This window comes from Rhodamnia argentea, chromosome 8 (assembly GCF_020921035.1).
Source record: "Rhodamnia argentea isolate NSW1041297 chromosome 8, ASM2092103v1, whole genome shotgun sequence".
Lineage (NCBI taxonomy): Eukaryota > Viridiplantae > Streptophyta > Magnoliopsida > Myrtales > Myrtaceae > Rhodamnia > Rhodamnia argentea.
The window spans coordinates 5,485,020-5,497,119 of record NC_063157.1 but is presented as its reverse complement, the minus strand read 5'-3'; the positions used below and the strand labels follow the sequence as shown (position 1 = coordinate 5,497,119).

The 12,100-nt window shown below is 39.6% G+C and overlaps 2 protein-coding genes across 2 annotated transcripts; one reads left to right on the top strand and one right to left on the bottom strand.

Moving 5' to 3' along the window:
* Positions 1-1,291: 1,291 nt before the first annotated feature.
* On the top strand, positions 1,292-7,466 carry LOC115741210 (pentatricopeptide repeat-containing protein At4g35850, mitochondrial). Its single transcript, XM_030674984.2, has 13 exons — positions 1,292-1,410; positions 1,537-1,675; positions 1,779-1,941; positions 2,997-3,062; positions 3,178-3,275; positions 3,737-3,854; positions 3,943-4,152; positions 4,730-4,806; positions 5,453-5,546; positions 5,717-5,782; positions 5,877-5,954; positions 6,111-6,212; positions 6,995-7,466. The coding sequence occupies exons 1-13, from the start codon at positions 1,377-1,379 to the stop codon at positions 7,097-7,099; spliced, it is 1,350 nt and encodes a 449-aa protein (XP_030530844.1). The 5' UTR covers positions 1,292-1,376; the 3' UTR covers positions 7,100-7,466.
* A 636-nt stretch (positions 7,467-8,102) lies between these two features.
* On the bottom strand, positions 8,103-12,008 carry LOC115741216 (proteasome subunit beta type-7-B). Its single transcript, XM_030675000.2, has 9 exons — positions 11,835-12,008; positions 10,951-11,111; positions 10,510-10,651; positions 10,281-10,377; positions 10,127-10,196; positions 9,931-10,035; positions 8,988-9,086; positions 8,806-8,893; positions 8,103-8,428 (listed from the first exon to the last, which is right to left on the bottom strand). The coding sequence occupies exons 2-9, from the start codon at positions 11,092-11,094 to the stop codon at positions 8,352-8,354; spliced, it is 822 nt and encodes a 273-aa protein (XP_030530860.1). The 5' UTR covers positions 11,095-11,111; positions 11,835-12,008; the 3' UTR covers positions 8,103-8,351.
* Between the last annotated feature and the right edge of the window lie 92 nt (positions 12,009-12,100).

The window sequence follows — 12,100 nt, the reverse complement described above, 5'->3', positions numbered from 1 at the left end:
TTGATATGTACATTTGTATGGTGCTTCAGTCCTTGTTTGCCAGTATCAGATGTAGCCTTTCTTCGTCGACACGACGTAGCTTTCAACTGAGGGAATTGCTGGCGATATCGTGTTTTTTGTCGCGTGATTGGCGGTTTAGTTGGGGTGATCTGATCCATTGGTTGGATCAGAAAGTTGTTTTGTGTTGTTCAACCCATGTTTTACTTGCCAATGGTTTTGCGCTCAGCCCAATGGTTGGAGTTACCTTTGTTTTCTTCTTCACCGTAAATGATCCAAGTATTGCAAGCTAAGCAAGGAAAAGTCTCGCATATTGAGGACATATCTCGTTATGGAGGATAATGACATCATGTGGTTATCACGTGGGGGTTCACATGATTGAATGGCTGTGATGACTCATTTGCATGGGAAAAAGAACACATAATCATGCCCTGTTTATCGAAATTATTAGCAATTGAAATTAATGTTTGGAAAATGAGTGATTTGAAAAATATTTTATTAAAAATAATATCTTGTATTGTTTATAAAATTAAAATAAAAAATATTTTTATCGTTCACAAAAATATACATTATTATCTATAGATGAAAGTATTTTTAATTGACCGATTATTTCAAGCGATTCAAGTACTCATTTTTTTGAGAAATGATTTTCAAGTCACTCATTTTTGCGATACAAACAAAATCTAGGAGATTGTAGTCATGGATACGTCATCAACTTGTAGCTTTAGTTACTTACATGGGTTCAAGGGACTTTTCAAATGATATTCTCTTTCACATTGCAGTCAATCTATAGGTGATATTCCAGGTTAGCTTTCCCGTATCAACGTGAATTTGCCTTATCGATCTGGTCCAGACTTCCGTCATCCGCTTTGATATAAAAAGGATCCAAAAGGATTTAGGGCTTGCTTGGTAAGGCTCTTAGTTTCTGATTCCTGTTCTTTTGTTATCGAGAACAGAAAAAGAATAGCAATAAGTTTGATAACATCAATTTTCTGTTCTCGGGAACATGAGTGCCCAGGGAATAGATTTGGATAAAAAAAAAAAAACCTACTTCTCTATTCCCGAGAAAATAATTATAAAAAAATTATTTTCGTCCAAAAATTAGTCTCGCGAACGGAATTGTTATCAAACGAGCCCTTAGAGGGTAAGTCTAGCTCTCGATAATCAACATCTTCAATGGGCTTTTTTGGATGGCCCAAAGTCTTACTGTCGTGACCCGACAATCATATAAGGCCATGTCAAGGATCCAAGCCCAATTAGTGTAGGCCCGGCCCACTCTCACTTCACCACTCCCAAGTCCACGAGGGTTTAAGCCACACGCCTGCACCGCACAGTCCCCCTGCACTTCGAGAAGCCAAACTTTCGCCATTGTCCAGACCATGATGAAGCTGAAGCTCCTCCAATACCTCGGAGGTCGCCCCTCGTAGTCCCTTCATTCTATCTTCTCGCTCGAACAACACGTATAGTAGAGCCGCTTCTAGCTCGATCTTCGCTCGACTGATGCTCCCTTCTTGTCCGTCTTCTCGCTTCCCAATGCAGGGCAAAGGACTCCGCTGTTCAGAGCCGCCCTGGGGCGGCGCCACTACGCCGCTTCGGCGGCGGAGCTCGAGAAGAGGAACTACGCCAAGAACGCCACCGAGTACAATACCGTCTTGGGCTCTCTCACGGCTCAGAGAAGGTAGCCTATTTAGCTTCTCCCCTGCGCTCCCTCCTTTTTTTTTCCCTCTTTCGAGGTTTCCCAAATCCGTGGAACAATTATGCGTTGGTGATCGTCGGAGCAGGTATGGATTGCTAAGGGACGTGTATGATGACATGACGCTCGACGGAGTGCAGCCCACGCGCGACGTGTTCCACTCGCTGATCGTGGGGACCATGAGAGGTTCTCGGTTGCAGGATGCTTTCTTCTTCAGAGACGAAATGAAATCCATGGGCTTGGTCCCTGATGTATGTCCTTTGTTTCCTGTTCTCTTTTGTTTCGCTAAATTGTTATTTGGAACTTGTATTCGGCGAAGATCAGTGCCTTTGCAAATTGGAGATAGGCAGGGATGGATCTAGACTAAACAGTTCTGGGTTGCGTAAGTTCCACATGGATATAAGTTGATTCTTAACATCTCCTGTTCTTTTCACCAGAAAATTTAAAAAAAAAAAAAGGGGAAGAGTGAGCGGGATTGTTGAATGTGGCGATTCTTTCCAATCCTTGGGTAGTACATTATGAAAGAATTAATCCATATGCTAAGAAGACTTTAGTCCTAGGTGGATCACGAGAAAAAGCAAACCTCAATTTAAACTCAGAGGTAAATCCGTCACTAGAGAAACTGATGTTGGAAATTGGGAGTATCAGCTATTGCAAATATGTTTTTAATTGTCCTGGTGTTCGGAGGAGTTACTTTTCTTATGGGATCAATTGATGGGACAATCCCCTGTAATCCAGTCGAGTTTTGCTGACACCCCAGTTTTTGCAAATGTCTTTTGAGCCTTGACCATCTTAGAGGCATGTACTGAGCTACTTTCGTAGATACACTCCGTTTAGCAAAATTGCATGGAAACTCCCTCTTTTAGAAATCTCCTATAACTCGCTGTTATCAAACTATGTACTATCAGCATCATTGAGTTTGAAGAAGTGCACCTCGGCAAAATGTGGTAGACCCCAAGTCTCTGAAGGGGTGGTCAAAGGAAATGTGTCAAATAGGAGATCTATCTACGAAAAATGAGATCCGTAAGCCTAGGGGTGTCCCTTTAACTATCCTACTTCATTCACGTGCCCCCCCATATGCAGTTTTGTCTGCTAATATCACCTTCAAGGGAGTTGTGTTTCTGAAATATGAAAACACCATGTTAAGTTTGCTGATATCACCTTTATGGGAGTTAGGCTCCTAAAATTAGGGTCAAGGCTTCCTTCACTGTTCTCGTCATTCTTCACTTTTGGAATGCTTGAGATTAGTTTTCCAGGTTGATTGATCTAACTATTTTGTATTATCCTTGATGGTTGAATGTTGTAGGTGCCACTGTACAGCTTTTTAATATCAACGTGTGGAAAATGCAGAAACTCAGACCAAGCAATCAGGGTATATTTTTTCTCTGTTTCCTAGGATAATTGGTGATGCTCACGAGACTTTGATACTTGGCCCTTTCTTATAATTGAATTAGTTCCTTTGTTTTTACATGGTTCTTTTGGTTTAGATTTTGGAAGAAATGAAGAAATACGAAGTCAAGCCGAATGGACAAACTTATGTGTGTCTGCTTAATGCATGTGCAGCCGCAGGAAGATTAGATCGAGTGTATGGTACTAACTTTTCATATCTTCTTCTTGGAAAAAGTAATTGATCATTGTTCTACTTCTCCCTTCTTTTGATAATTGAGAATGACTAAATGTATCACAAAAAGCTCTTTTCTAATAAGATGACTTCTTTCTTTTAGTACCTCACAAAGGCGTCTTATGTACTTCTTGGGGTCAAATGGAATAGTCTAGTCAATAATATGATAATTTAATGGGAAATAATTTGTGGGGATACTCAATACTCAAGGCAAACACATTGTCTCATAGTATTGCCTGCTCTGTAATCTATACTTACAAGGATAGATAAGAGGTATTTTGATGATCAAAAGAAAATTCAACTTCAAACAAGATGCCTTGAGCGTTTTTTTTTTTTTTAATAATTTGGGCCTGCTACCTCTTAAAGTTCTTCCCAAGTATAGCAATCCTAACGAAGAACACAACAATTTATTACCGTCTGTGCAGTTATGCAATTGTTCGTGATATGACTGCAGCAGGAGCCGGTTTAAACAAGTTCTGTTATGCTGGACTAATAACTGCGCACAAGAACAAGATGCCACTGGCGGATGACACAGCTGCCAAAGTAATTATTATTTGTGATAATCTCATTTATATAAATGGACGTTCTGTAAGTTTTTCAAGGTTTCTGACATCATTTTTCTGCAAAATAGATTATCGAGCTTGTTGAGCAATCTAAAGGGTGGTCTTCAGTTGAAGCATCAAATAATGTAGCAGAAAATGTGATGATTGGTGTTTCAGAAGAAGAGTTATACAACTTGCCAACTGCCGAGTATGTTCACAGGCGTGGAGGATTTGTGATTCGGCAATTTACGGTTTATCACGTCGCATTTCATGCCTTTGCGGATCTACGGAATGTAGAGGTAGACTTTTCCATCCACTCGATTAGGTATCATAAAGAAGCTGACTGCCTTGTGGATGAACTGCACTTTTTTATGCTTCTTTGTTTTGTTGAATGAGAAGACTCTCGATGACATTTTTGGGCTCTCTTTTAGTGGGTTTAATCATTGTTGTTTATTTAGTAATGGTGGATTTGGATCTATGGATGATGGAGATGAAGTCGTCGTTAAGATTTTAGGAATTGCAATGGAGAGGAAAATAGAATTTGCAAAGGGCCATGCATCTTCACTGACTTGGCGATGCAAATTCATAGAGCAAAAAGAGACAATCTCCTTGGCACTCAAATCCTTATCTACCTTTTTTAAAGTACAATCAATACGTCACACTTGTCTACTGATGATAATATTTCAATTGACAGTCTTGATATAATGTAATGTGTTTCTCATTTTGTGTGGTCTTATTGGTGAGTTAAGTACTTTTTTATTTAAGTACGATCGAATCAAAATTTGTTTCAACTTGGTCTGGATTAGCTCTTTAACGTTCTGTCTTCTAGGTTGTAGTTTTTGTTTCCTTCTTTTTACTCGAATTTCATTGTCATAGGCAATGGAAACTCTTTTGGAGATGCTGCAGAAGGATGGGAAAACTCCAGATGTATTCATTTTGATGCAAATAATGAGGTACTTATGCCTTGGTTTATCTAGCTTTGGTGGGTTTTATATTATACGACTTTGGACATTGACAGTGTTTATCTCAACTTTCCTGAGATACACCCTCTTTCATATGATATTTTATTTTTCCGTTGGGTTGGAGCCAAGGCTAAATTATAGATTTTGTTTTTCATCGTGCATGTGTGTTATCAATTATTTATACCCTGTTCTTCAACTTCATATTTGGTTGTTCAATAGGTGTGCTTGAAAGAGAGGTATTAAAGTATGCCACCATGAATATATGCAGTTATCTTCGTCTTACATAGTACCTTGTGTTTTTCTGGTAGGAATTGTCAATGGAAAGGATGGTATGATATATGTTGCTCATGCAAGATATGCATATTGGCCGTAGAGTAGTTAAAGTTCTATGTACATTATCAACAATAGCTTCACTGATGCTTAATGAGCTAATCTTTTTGGGTTATGGAAAATCTTCTAAAATGGTTTCCGCTAGCAAAGGTGCAAAGGGCAAGCCTTTGGGCTATCTCTGTGTTCACAATATTTACACTCTTTCGCATGTAATCGTCAGCCATCTTCCTGTTGTCTTTTTCAGCAATTATTTCAACTTTTGTACTCATGAATGTTGTATTTCACCGGTGTTAATTTATGTTATCAGGTGTTACCTTCATTCTGGAGACATTGATCGTGGTCTTAAAGTTTTCGAAGATTATGTTAAATCCGGAAAGTTTCTTAATGTGGAATTTTATGTGGTGAGCTCGATAAGCTTTATCTAACTGCTAATTCTAGCTTTGTTGTATCAATTGAGTTAGCTAATCTGAAGTTTAGTTTTAGTCTGTACAACTTTCTTTTAGATTGTCATTTACTTTCCAAAAGATGTGTAGATGCTGTGATTAATCAGTATGACCGTGTGTATTTGTAGACATTAGTGGAAGGAGCCATGACTGGGTATACACCAAGGGGAATGCAACTTGCTCAAGAGACGCTGGTAAGATGAGGTGGCATAGTTTCTAAATAAGTTCTTGTGTTTGGTCATTGTCTTTGTTTGTCCTTATTGAATGCTTTATAATGTCACTATGCAGGAGCAAATGAATTCAAGAAACTTTTTCTTGAGTCCCAAAATGGGAAGTGATCTCCTTCTTATTGCTGCTGGAGAAAAGGTTGGCATTTGCTCTCCTTTTTCCCCATTAAGTTGCTTGGAAAGAGGAAGACTGTTTTTGTTTTGTCTGGCCCTGCTTTATTGGAGTTCAGTTAGAAAATTCTATTTCTTTCTTCTAAGTTGAACAGGATTATGGTAGTATTTAAAATTTCTGCAGGATGGTGGTTACACTACTGCCAACTTTTTGTGGGACATGATGCAAACTCGTAAATTGACTCCTTCACTTCCTGCTGTAGAAGCATATTACAAGGGCTTAAAAGTGAGTTCTCTGCCTTAAAGATGCTGTGATCCTTACGACCTAACTAAGTGCATAACTTCTTATTATTGCATGAGCTTTTGAGGGAGTTTGACTTGAGCATTTTAGATTGTCAATCAATTAGCTGCAATAAAGAATGTCCGAAATGAACAAAAGGAGATCTTTGGTTTTGGAATGAAAAAATCGTTAAAGGATATGACAAGATGCTGCATGTACTAAATGTCATTGGTACAGATCCTCTCAATTGCACCTGCTTACCAGATTACTTGAAAGCTGCTGCTTATTGTTTGATTTACATGCCTATGGTCGTGCCAAAATTAGCTGGATTTAAGTAAGTACTGGTGGTAGCGTCACGGAAGATCATGAAATTGACTAGGTCCTCCAGAAAAAACATTTACCTTTTTTAGCAGAAAGTATTTTTTTCGTTGTGTCAGTTACATTTCTTTACAGGAGGGAGGGTCCAAATGAGAAATGCTTTTAGGATTGGATGCAATTTATTGGAATTCAACCGAATTTGTGAATCTAATCTCAGCCTGCCACAGCAAAATCTTGCCAGCTATATCAAAATAGAAGGGTTATGTGCTTAAACCAGAATTCAATCTGCAGGCTAAGTCTATTTCAGTCATTGATCATAGAGAGACCTTATTACTGTCATTTCGCAGTTTCTACATCTACTTGGTGCTTGCAAAGGAATTCCATGCCTTACATGTCTCTTTGAAGCAATGCCTTGTATATTACTAGTAAGCCTTTGACGATGACGTGGTTTTGACTTTGGCCTGTCTTAGGATCGTGAGATTCCGGAAGACGATCCCCGTCTCTTCGCAGTCTCCAAGGTTTATGACAATCTCCGCCTAAGATTTGGGCCTGTGCCTAGACCTGCACGACCTTGACCCATTTACTGGAACCTCTCGCGGTTGCTCCTGTTTGCTGGCAAGATGAAGAATCCAGAGATCTATGCAGCGCAGGATATCTCCAGGAATAAGGCTGAGCACCTCATTGGTGAGATTGGATGCTTTAATTGCCATATCTGTTGAGGTTCAAGTTGCATTTGCCAGTGTGAGATCCACTAATTAAAGCCCCTGTTTCTTCATTTCTCCTACTAAGAGCTCATGCTGTGGTATTGCGGTGTGGTGGGTAGCAACTATAGCCTTACATATTATGATCTTTATATGACAGTACATACGGTACCAGCATGTCTTGTTTTAGGATTTTGATATTTCAAGATGGTACTAGTGAGGAGCTTTGTTCAGCGTTCTTGAATCTCGAGTACCACTGGAAATGTGTGGGTAGTTCTCAAGGATCATTTGGCAATTTTAACGTGTGGAAAGCAGGTCTATAAAATCCATACGGTCTGGTCAAAGAATCAGCTTGTTCCTCAAATGAATACTTAGCCGGCACGCATGAGCCCTGTGCGTGTAAGCCGTTGGCTGATGTGAGCTTATGTGCACCCAGCTCATGCAAGCATCGCTCTCTTTAAACCACCATTCATATGTACGAGGCATCGACACCGGGTAGTCCATCCAAAGAGGAAGAACGAAATGACCCCTTATTGCTTGCATTAATTTGACAAGGCAAAAAGATCGAGATCTCACCGTGTTCGCGTGTGAGAAGCGCCAGATAATGTGCTCAGACTGTAGTATTCTAATCCTGATGATTTCCAACTCCTTGAAGTGCAACAATGCACATTTCGATCCAAAAAAAAAAAAAACAGAGTGTGATGTAAAACTCATTTTACAAATTCAGCAAGCACTCCAAAAGCAAATGCACGACCGTCGCAATGCCTTTATGTCCAATAGAAAAGAGGCACTAAAACTCCATGTTCACGTGATTCCATCCTCGATCTGCCTTCCACCAACTAAACTCCTTAAGCATAATGATAATAACAGCGACGACGACGGCAATAGTAGAGTACTATTTCATGCAAAAAACACAAGTAAAGCAATCGGAGCCAGGTAGGTTTCCAGATACTTTCTCATCAAACATCCACAAATACATGTCGAGGGCAGCCAAAGTAACAATTTAACATAAATTCATCTTGTTTCTCATCCCAAAAGTCTCGAGGCTCCACCAACCTCAAAGATAATGAATAATGTTTGTCACAGAAAATACGCCAGATGGCTTTGCCTTCCCCTTTAGACAACTTTACTCTTCCATAGCATCTCCCGCTTCTATTATTTCCACCTTCTCCTTCAGTGGAGTGATCTTCGTGAGGAGAACTTCTGTAAGCATGAATCACCAAAAAAATCAGACAGTGCAACATTGGTTACACCAACTATACAATGATGTCGCCTAATGGAAGAAGAAAGATTGTGAACCGAGCTTCTTTATGTTCTTTTTTTAGTTTTATCCTTTCTTTATGTGCAAACGGTTGTCTGCGTGTGCGGTGGGGATTGGGCTGTTGGGTTGAACCCTAGACTCTGATAATGGATCAAAGATCCAGAGGCCAAAGCTTTTAATTGACTTAAACAAACTAGAGAGACAAATTCAAGCTGAAAAGACATAATTATCCTCTGAAAAAGCTGTTTTGAATTGTAGAACCACTTTGAGATGAGCTTGGTAGAACAATGAACAAAGTGTGAGTAAAAATATCACTGACCAATCTTTTTAGGAAATGGATATCCCTTTTCACTAATATATGTCCGAGGATTTGGCAACAAATGGTTCCTGAGGTAATCCTTGTGCCCCTGCACCATGCCAAAAGAGGAGATTCGCCAGTCAACATGGGAGGACAAACTAAAGTTCAGAGAGATAAATGGAGATTGGCGAGTAACAGCAAACCTTTGTTATCACACAAATATCCACATTGCTTCCACTTCCCAAGTCGTTAAATATACCAGAACATATAGCTTCAGCTACCAGTTGAATTCCTTCATCTCTCTGCAGTAAAATACAACGTATCCATACGAAGTTCAAAAAAATCCAAGTATGTTAACATCTCAACAAAAGTTGCACAAAATTCAAGATCTAACTTTGGCTTTCTAGAATGGCTCTCTCTAGAAGCACATCAAATTATCTCGACCATAAATTATATGAAGTCAAGCTGCCGAAGGATGTACCACGCACAAGGAAAAGCCATTATAATTCCTGATATATTATTTCAGGTGAATGCAATCTTAATTTGGCTGAAAAGAAGTGAGCAACGCCAGACAACTGTTTTTCCTGAAATACTAAACTGTCAAGAAATCATCCTTAAAGAATATACGCAGCATATACTTTAAAACTCCCCTTGTGCGTAAATTGGACCTCACACGTGGAACATGGATGCGCAAGTAACCACATCAAACAACAAATGGAGAACAAACAAGAGAAGTAGATATAATGATGACGAGGAACTGCCAAGACTGGAACCTTAAATCTGGAACTCCAATATGATATTCCATAACAGTTTTTTTTCCCCCAAAAGCTTAAATAGTAAGATATTTGTGCTCCTAATGAGCATCAAGCATATAAATTCACAAACAAAAATTTCCAGACCCCTTTAATCACAGGAAACCAGTCAGCCAGTGAACACAGCTATCGCTCAACACTCGCACCTTTCTCCCCTAACTAGCTATTCAATCCAATTTCAGAATATGTAGAAAACCAGTAACGCCAGTTTTGCCAATAAGGTCACTACCAAATATATAATTTACATATACAAACATGACAATACTAATACAGAACTGGACAATAAGACAGCACAATTATATTGAAGGAAAGATATAACGACAAGCCAACTTACTGTCAGGCCTTCTTTATATTTTGACTCAAAAACAGCCATTGCAGCAAGAGAACCAGAACCCATGGTAGCATATGGCAATGTGTCAGTTGATCCATGGGGATATATCTGGAGATAAACAATTGAAACCATTCACAATCCAACTGCCGTAAAGGGACAGAACAACTTCATTGTAGCAGGTTTTCTTAAAAAAACTCACTGTATGAAGATGAGGTCCAGTGACATCAACCCCACCAAGAACCAAAGCAGCTTGGACATGCCCCTGGTAGCTGAATAAAATTTGAACCAACGTACCAATCAGAATAATACACACCAAAGAGAGAAGAGACAGCCACTTTGCATTGTCATATTACCTGAAAAGATGCCTCTTAAGAAGAGTCAGAGCTGTGACTACCCTTGATTCTCGACCTGTATGGTACCGGTGTAACTGCAGCTGTGAACTTACCATATCTGGAAAGAATCACACATCAAATAGCCACGCATTAGTAAAGAAGATGAAAAGTCCACAACAGAGGGAAGAGGAAAGAGAACCAGAGCAAGCAAGTATTACAATCAGATTTAGAGTTTCGTCTATATACATACCAGTTACAGCCTCCGTGTCGGCAGCAGTCCCCGCCCCACAGCAATAAATATTTGGAGCCATGTAATGAATTTTCTCGCAATTTTTATCACAAACAATGGGTCCTTCAGTTGCTCTTGTATCTGCTCCAAGAATCACACCATCCTACAAAAAACTTGGTAGCTTTAGCTCACAGTGTTATTCCGTCAAAATACTTCTATCAGAACAACAAAACCCCCATCAGACAAAACTGTAGTGCATGTTCCCAGAGGGCACACACGCCACATGCACATGAAGTTCACTAATGATATCAATTCTCAAGGATTGGCTAACAATAATGGCAACGAACAATAAGATGGAACAAGCAAGCTATATAGTTGACTCATGTTCCGGCTAGATATATAGGCGACCCAACAGTTAAAAGCTTACACATTCTCAGTTGGTCAGAATTTGTGTGGTCATACCTGGAATATTAAACCAACAATGGTGGTTCCTGTCTTCCGAAATGAAGGTGGGTTAACCCCCTTCTTTGCAAGCATGTCATTTCTTCTGCAAAGATCAAAGCTAAATCCACCCTTGGGAGGAAGATCTACCACAGCTTTAGACATTCTTGATTCCAATAAATCTACAGATAGATATTCACAAGTACATTATAGAAGGGGCCTCAAACATCATGATTTTTAGAGAACTGGATTCATTACAAAGAGACACCGCAAGCAAAGACATCTGGTAATGTTCAGAACCCTGATTACTGGGTTAAACTAGACATTTTGAAGTGGATAAAACAATACTATACAAAGTGTAACCATCTATTAGGGTTTCTCTTCACCCCACACAGATAAGAGATCATGAGAAACAATAATGCAGCAAATGAAATTCAGATACCACATCATGCAAGAAATTTACTCCCCCTAAAGAGTCCTTTCCATTCTACAATTGACACAAAACTGAGCCAGTTAGCTACCAAAATAATTGACCGATGACCATAGCAACTATAACCAATATACATCCTGACTTGATGACTTGAATTTGACCTAACAAATCTCCAATTCGCCAAAACCCTAAGCTCCCTTTTCCTGTACAAATCAAACTCATCTGTAAACCACATCCGACAACGAACACAGTCGCCGCCTTTACTCAGCTCACGCTCTCACAGTCCACTCTGGCAATCAATTTCACATTTTTCCAAGACCCAAATCATTCGAAAGAAAGAAAAATCGACCACTTCAGTCATCAACTGAGAGATGGTGAAATTTTCAGCTCCCTTTCATTAGACGATCAATCATTCTACCGCAAAAACGCGCATCTAGGTATGTAGAGAGAGAATGAGAGAGTCGGATATCATTACCCGATGAGAATACAGATCGTTGAAGTGACGCGAAGAAATGGCGAGAGACTCGTGGGTGGAATTTGCAGTGAAAGCAGCAAACTTTGATGCCCAGCGAGTCGATCGGAGGAAAAAGAGAGACGCTGTGAGAGATGTACGGGGAGGCAACCTGAACGACACGAAACGATGCGTTTCGAGTGGAGCACTTTCATCTCATCTCGGGCTTTTTTATATTTGTCTTGGATATCTAAAAACAGCTCTACGAAAGCACAAAAAAGGAAAAAAAA

Coding starts and splice junctions, on each gene's coding strand:
- LOC115741216 (XM_030675000.2), bottom strand. CDS start 11,094: ATGTCTAAAGCTGTGGTAGATCTTCCTCCCAAGGGTGGATTTAGCTTT. Junction 10,378..10,509: donor CGACACGGAGGCTGTAACTG/GTATGTATATAG, acceptor GATTCTTTCCAG/ATATGGTAAGTTCACAGCTG. Junction 8,894..8,987: donor ATATTTGTGTGATAACAAAG/GTTTGCTGTTAC, acceptor GGCATGGTGCAG/GGGCACAAGGATTACCTCAG.
- LOC115741210 (XM_030674984.2), top strand. CDS start 1,377: ATGATGAAGCTGAAGCTCCTCCAATACCTCGGAG. Junction 3,276..3,736: donor GCAGGAAGATTAGATCGAGT/GTATGGTACTAA, acceptor CCGTCTGTGCAG/TTATGCAATTGTTCGTGATA. Junction 3,855..3,942: donor CGGATGACACAGCTGCCAAA/GTAATTATTATT, acceptor TCTGCAAAATAG/ATTATCGAGCTTGTTGAGCA.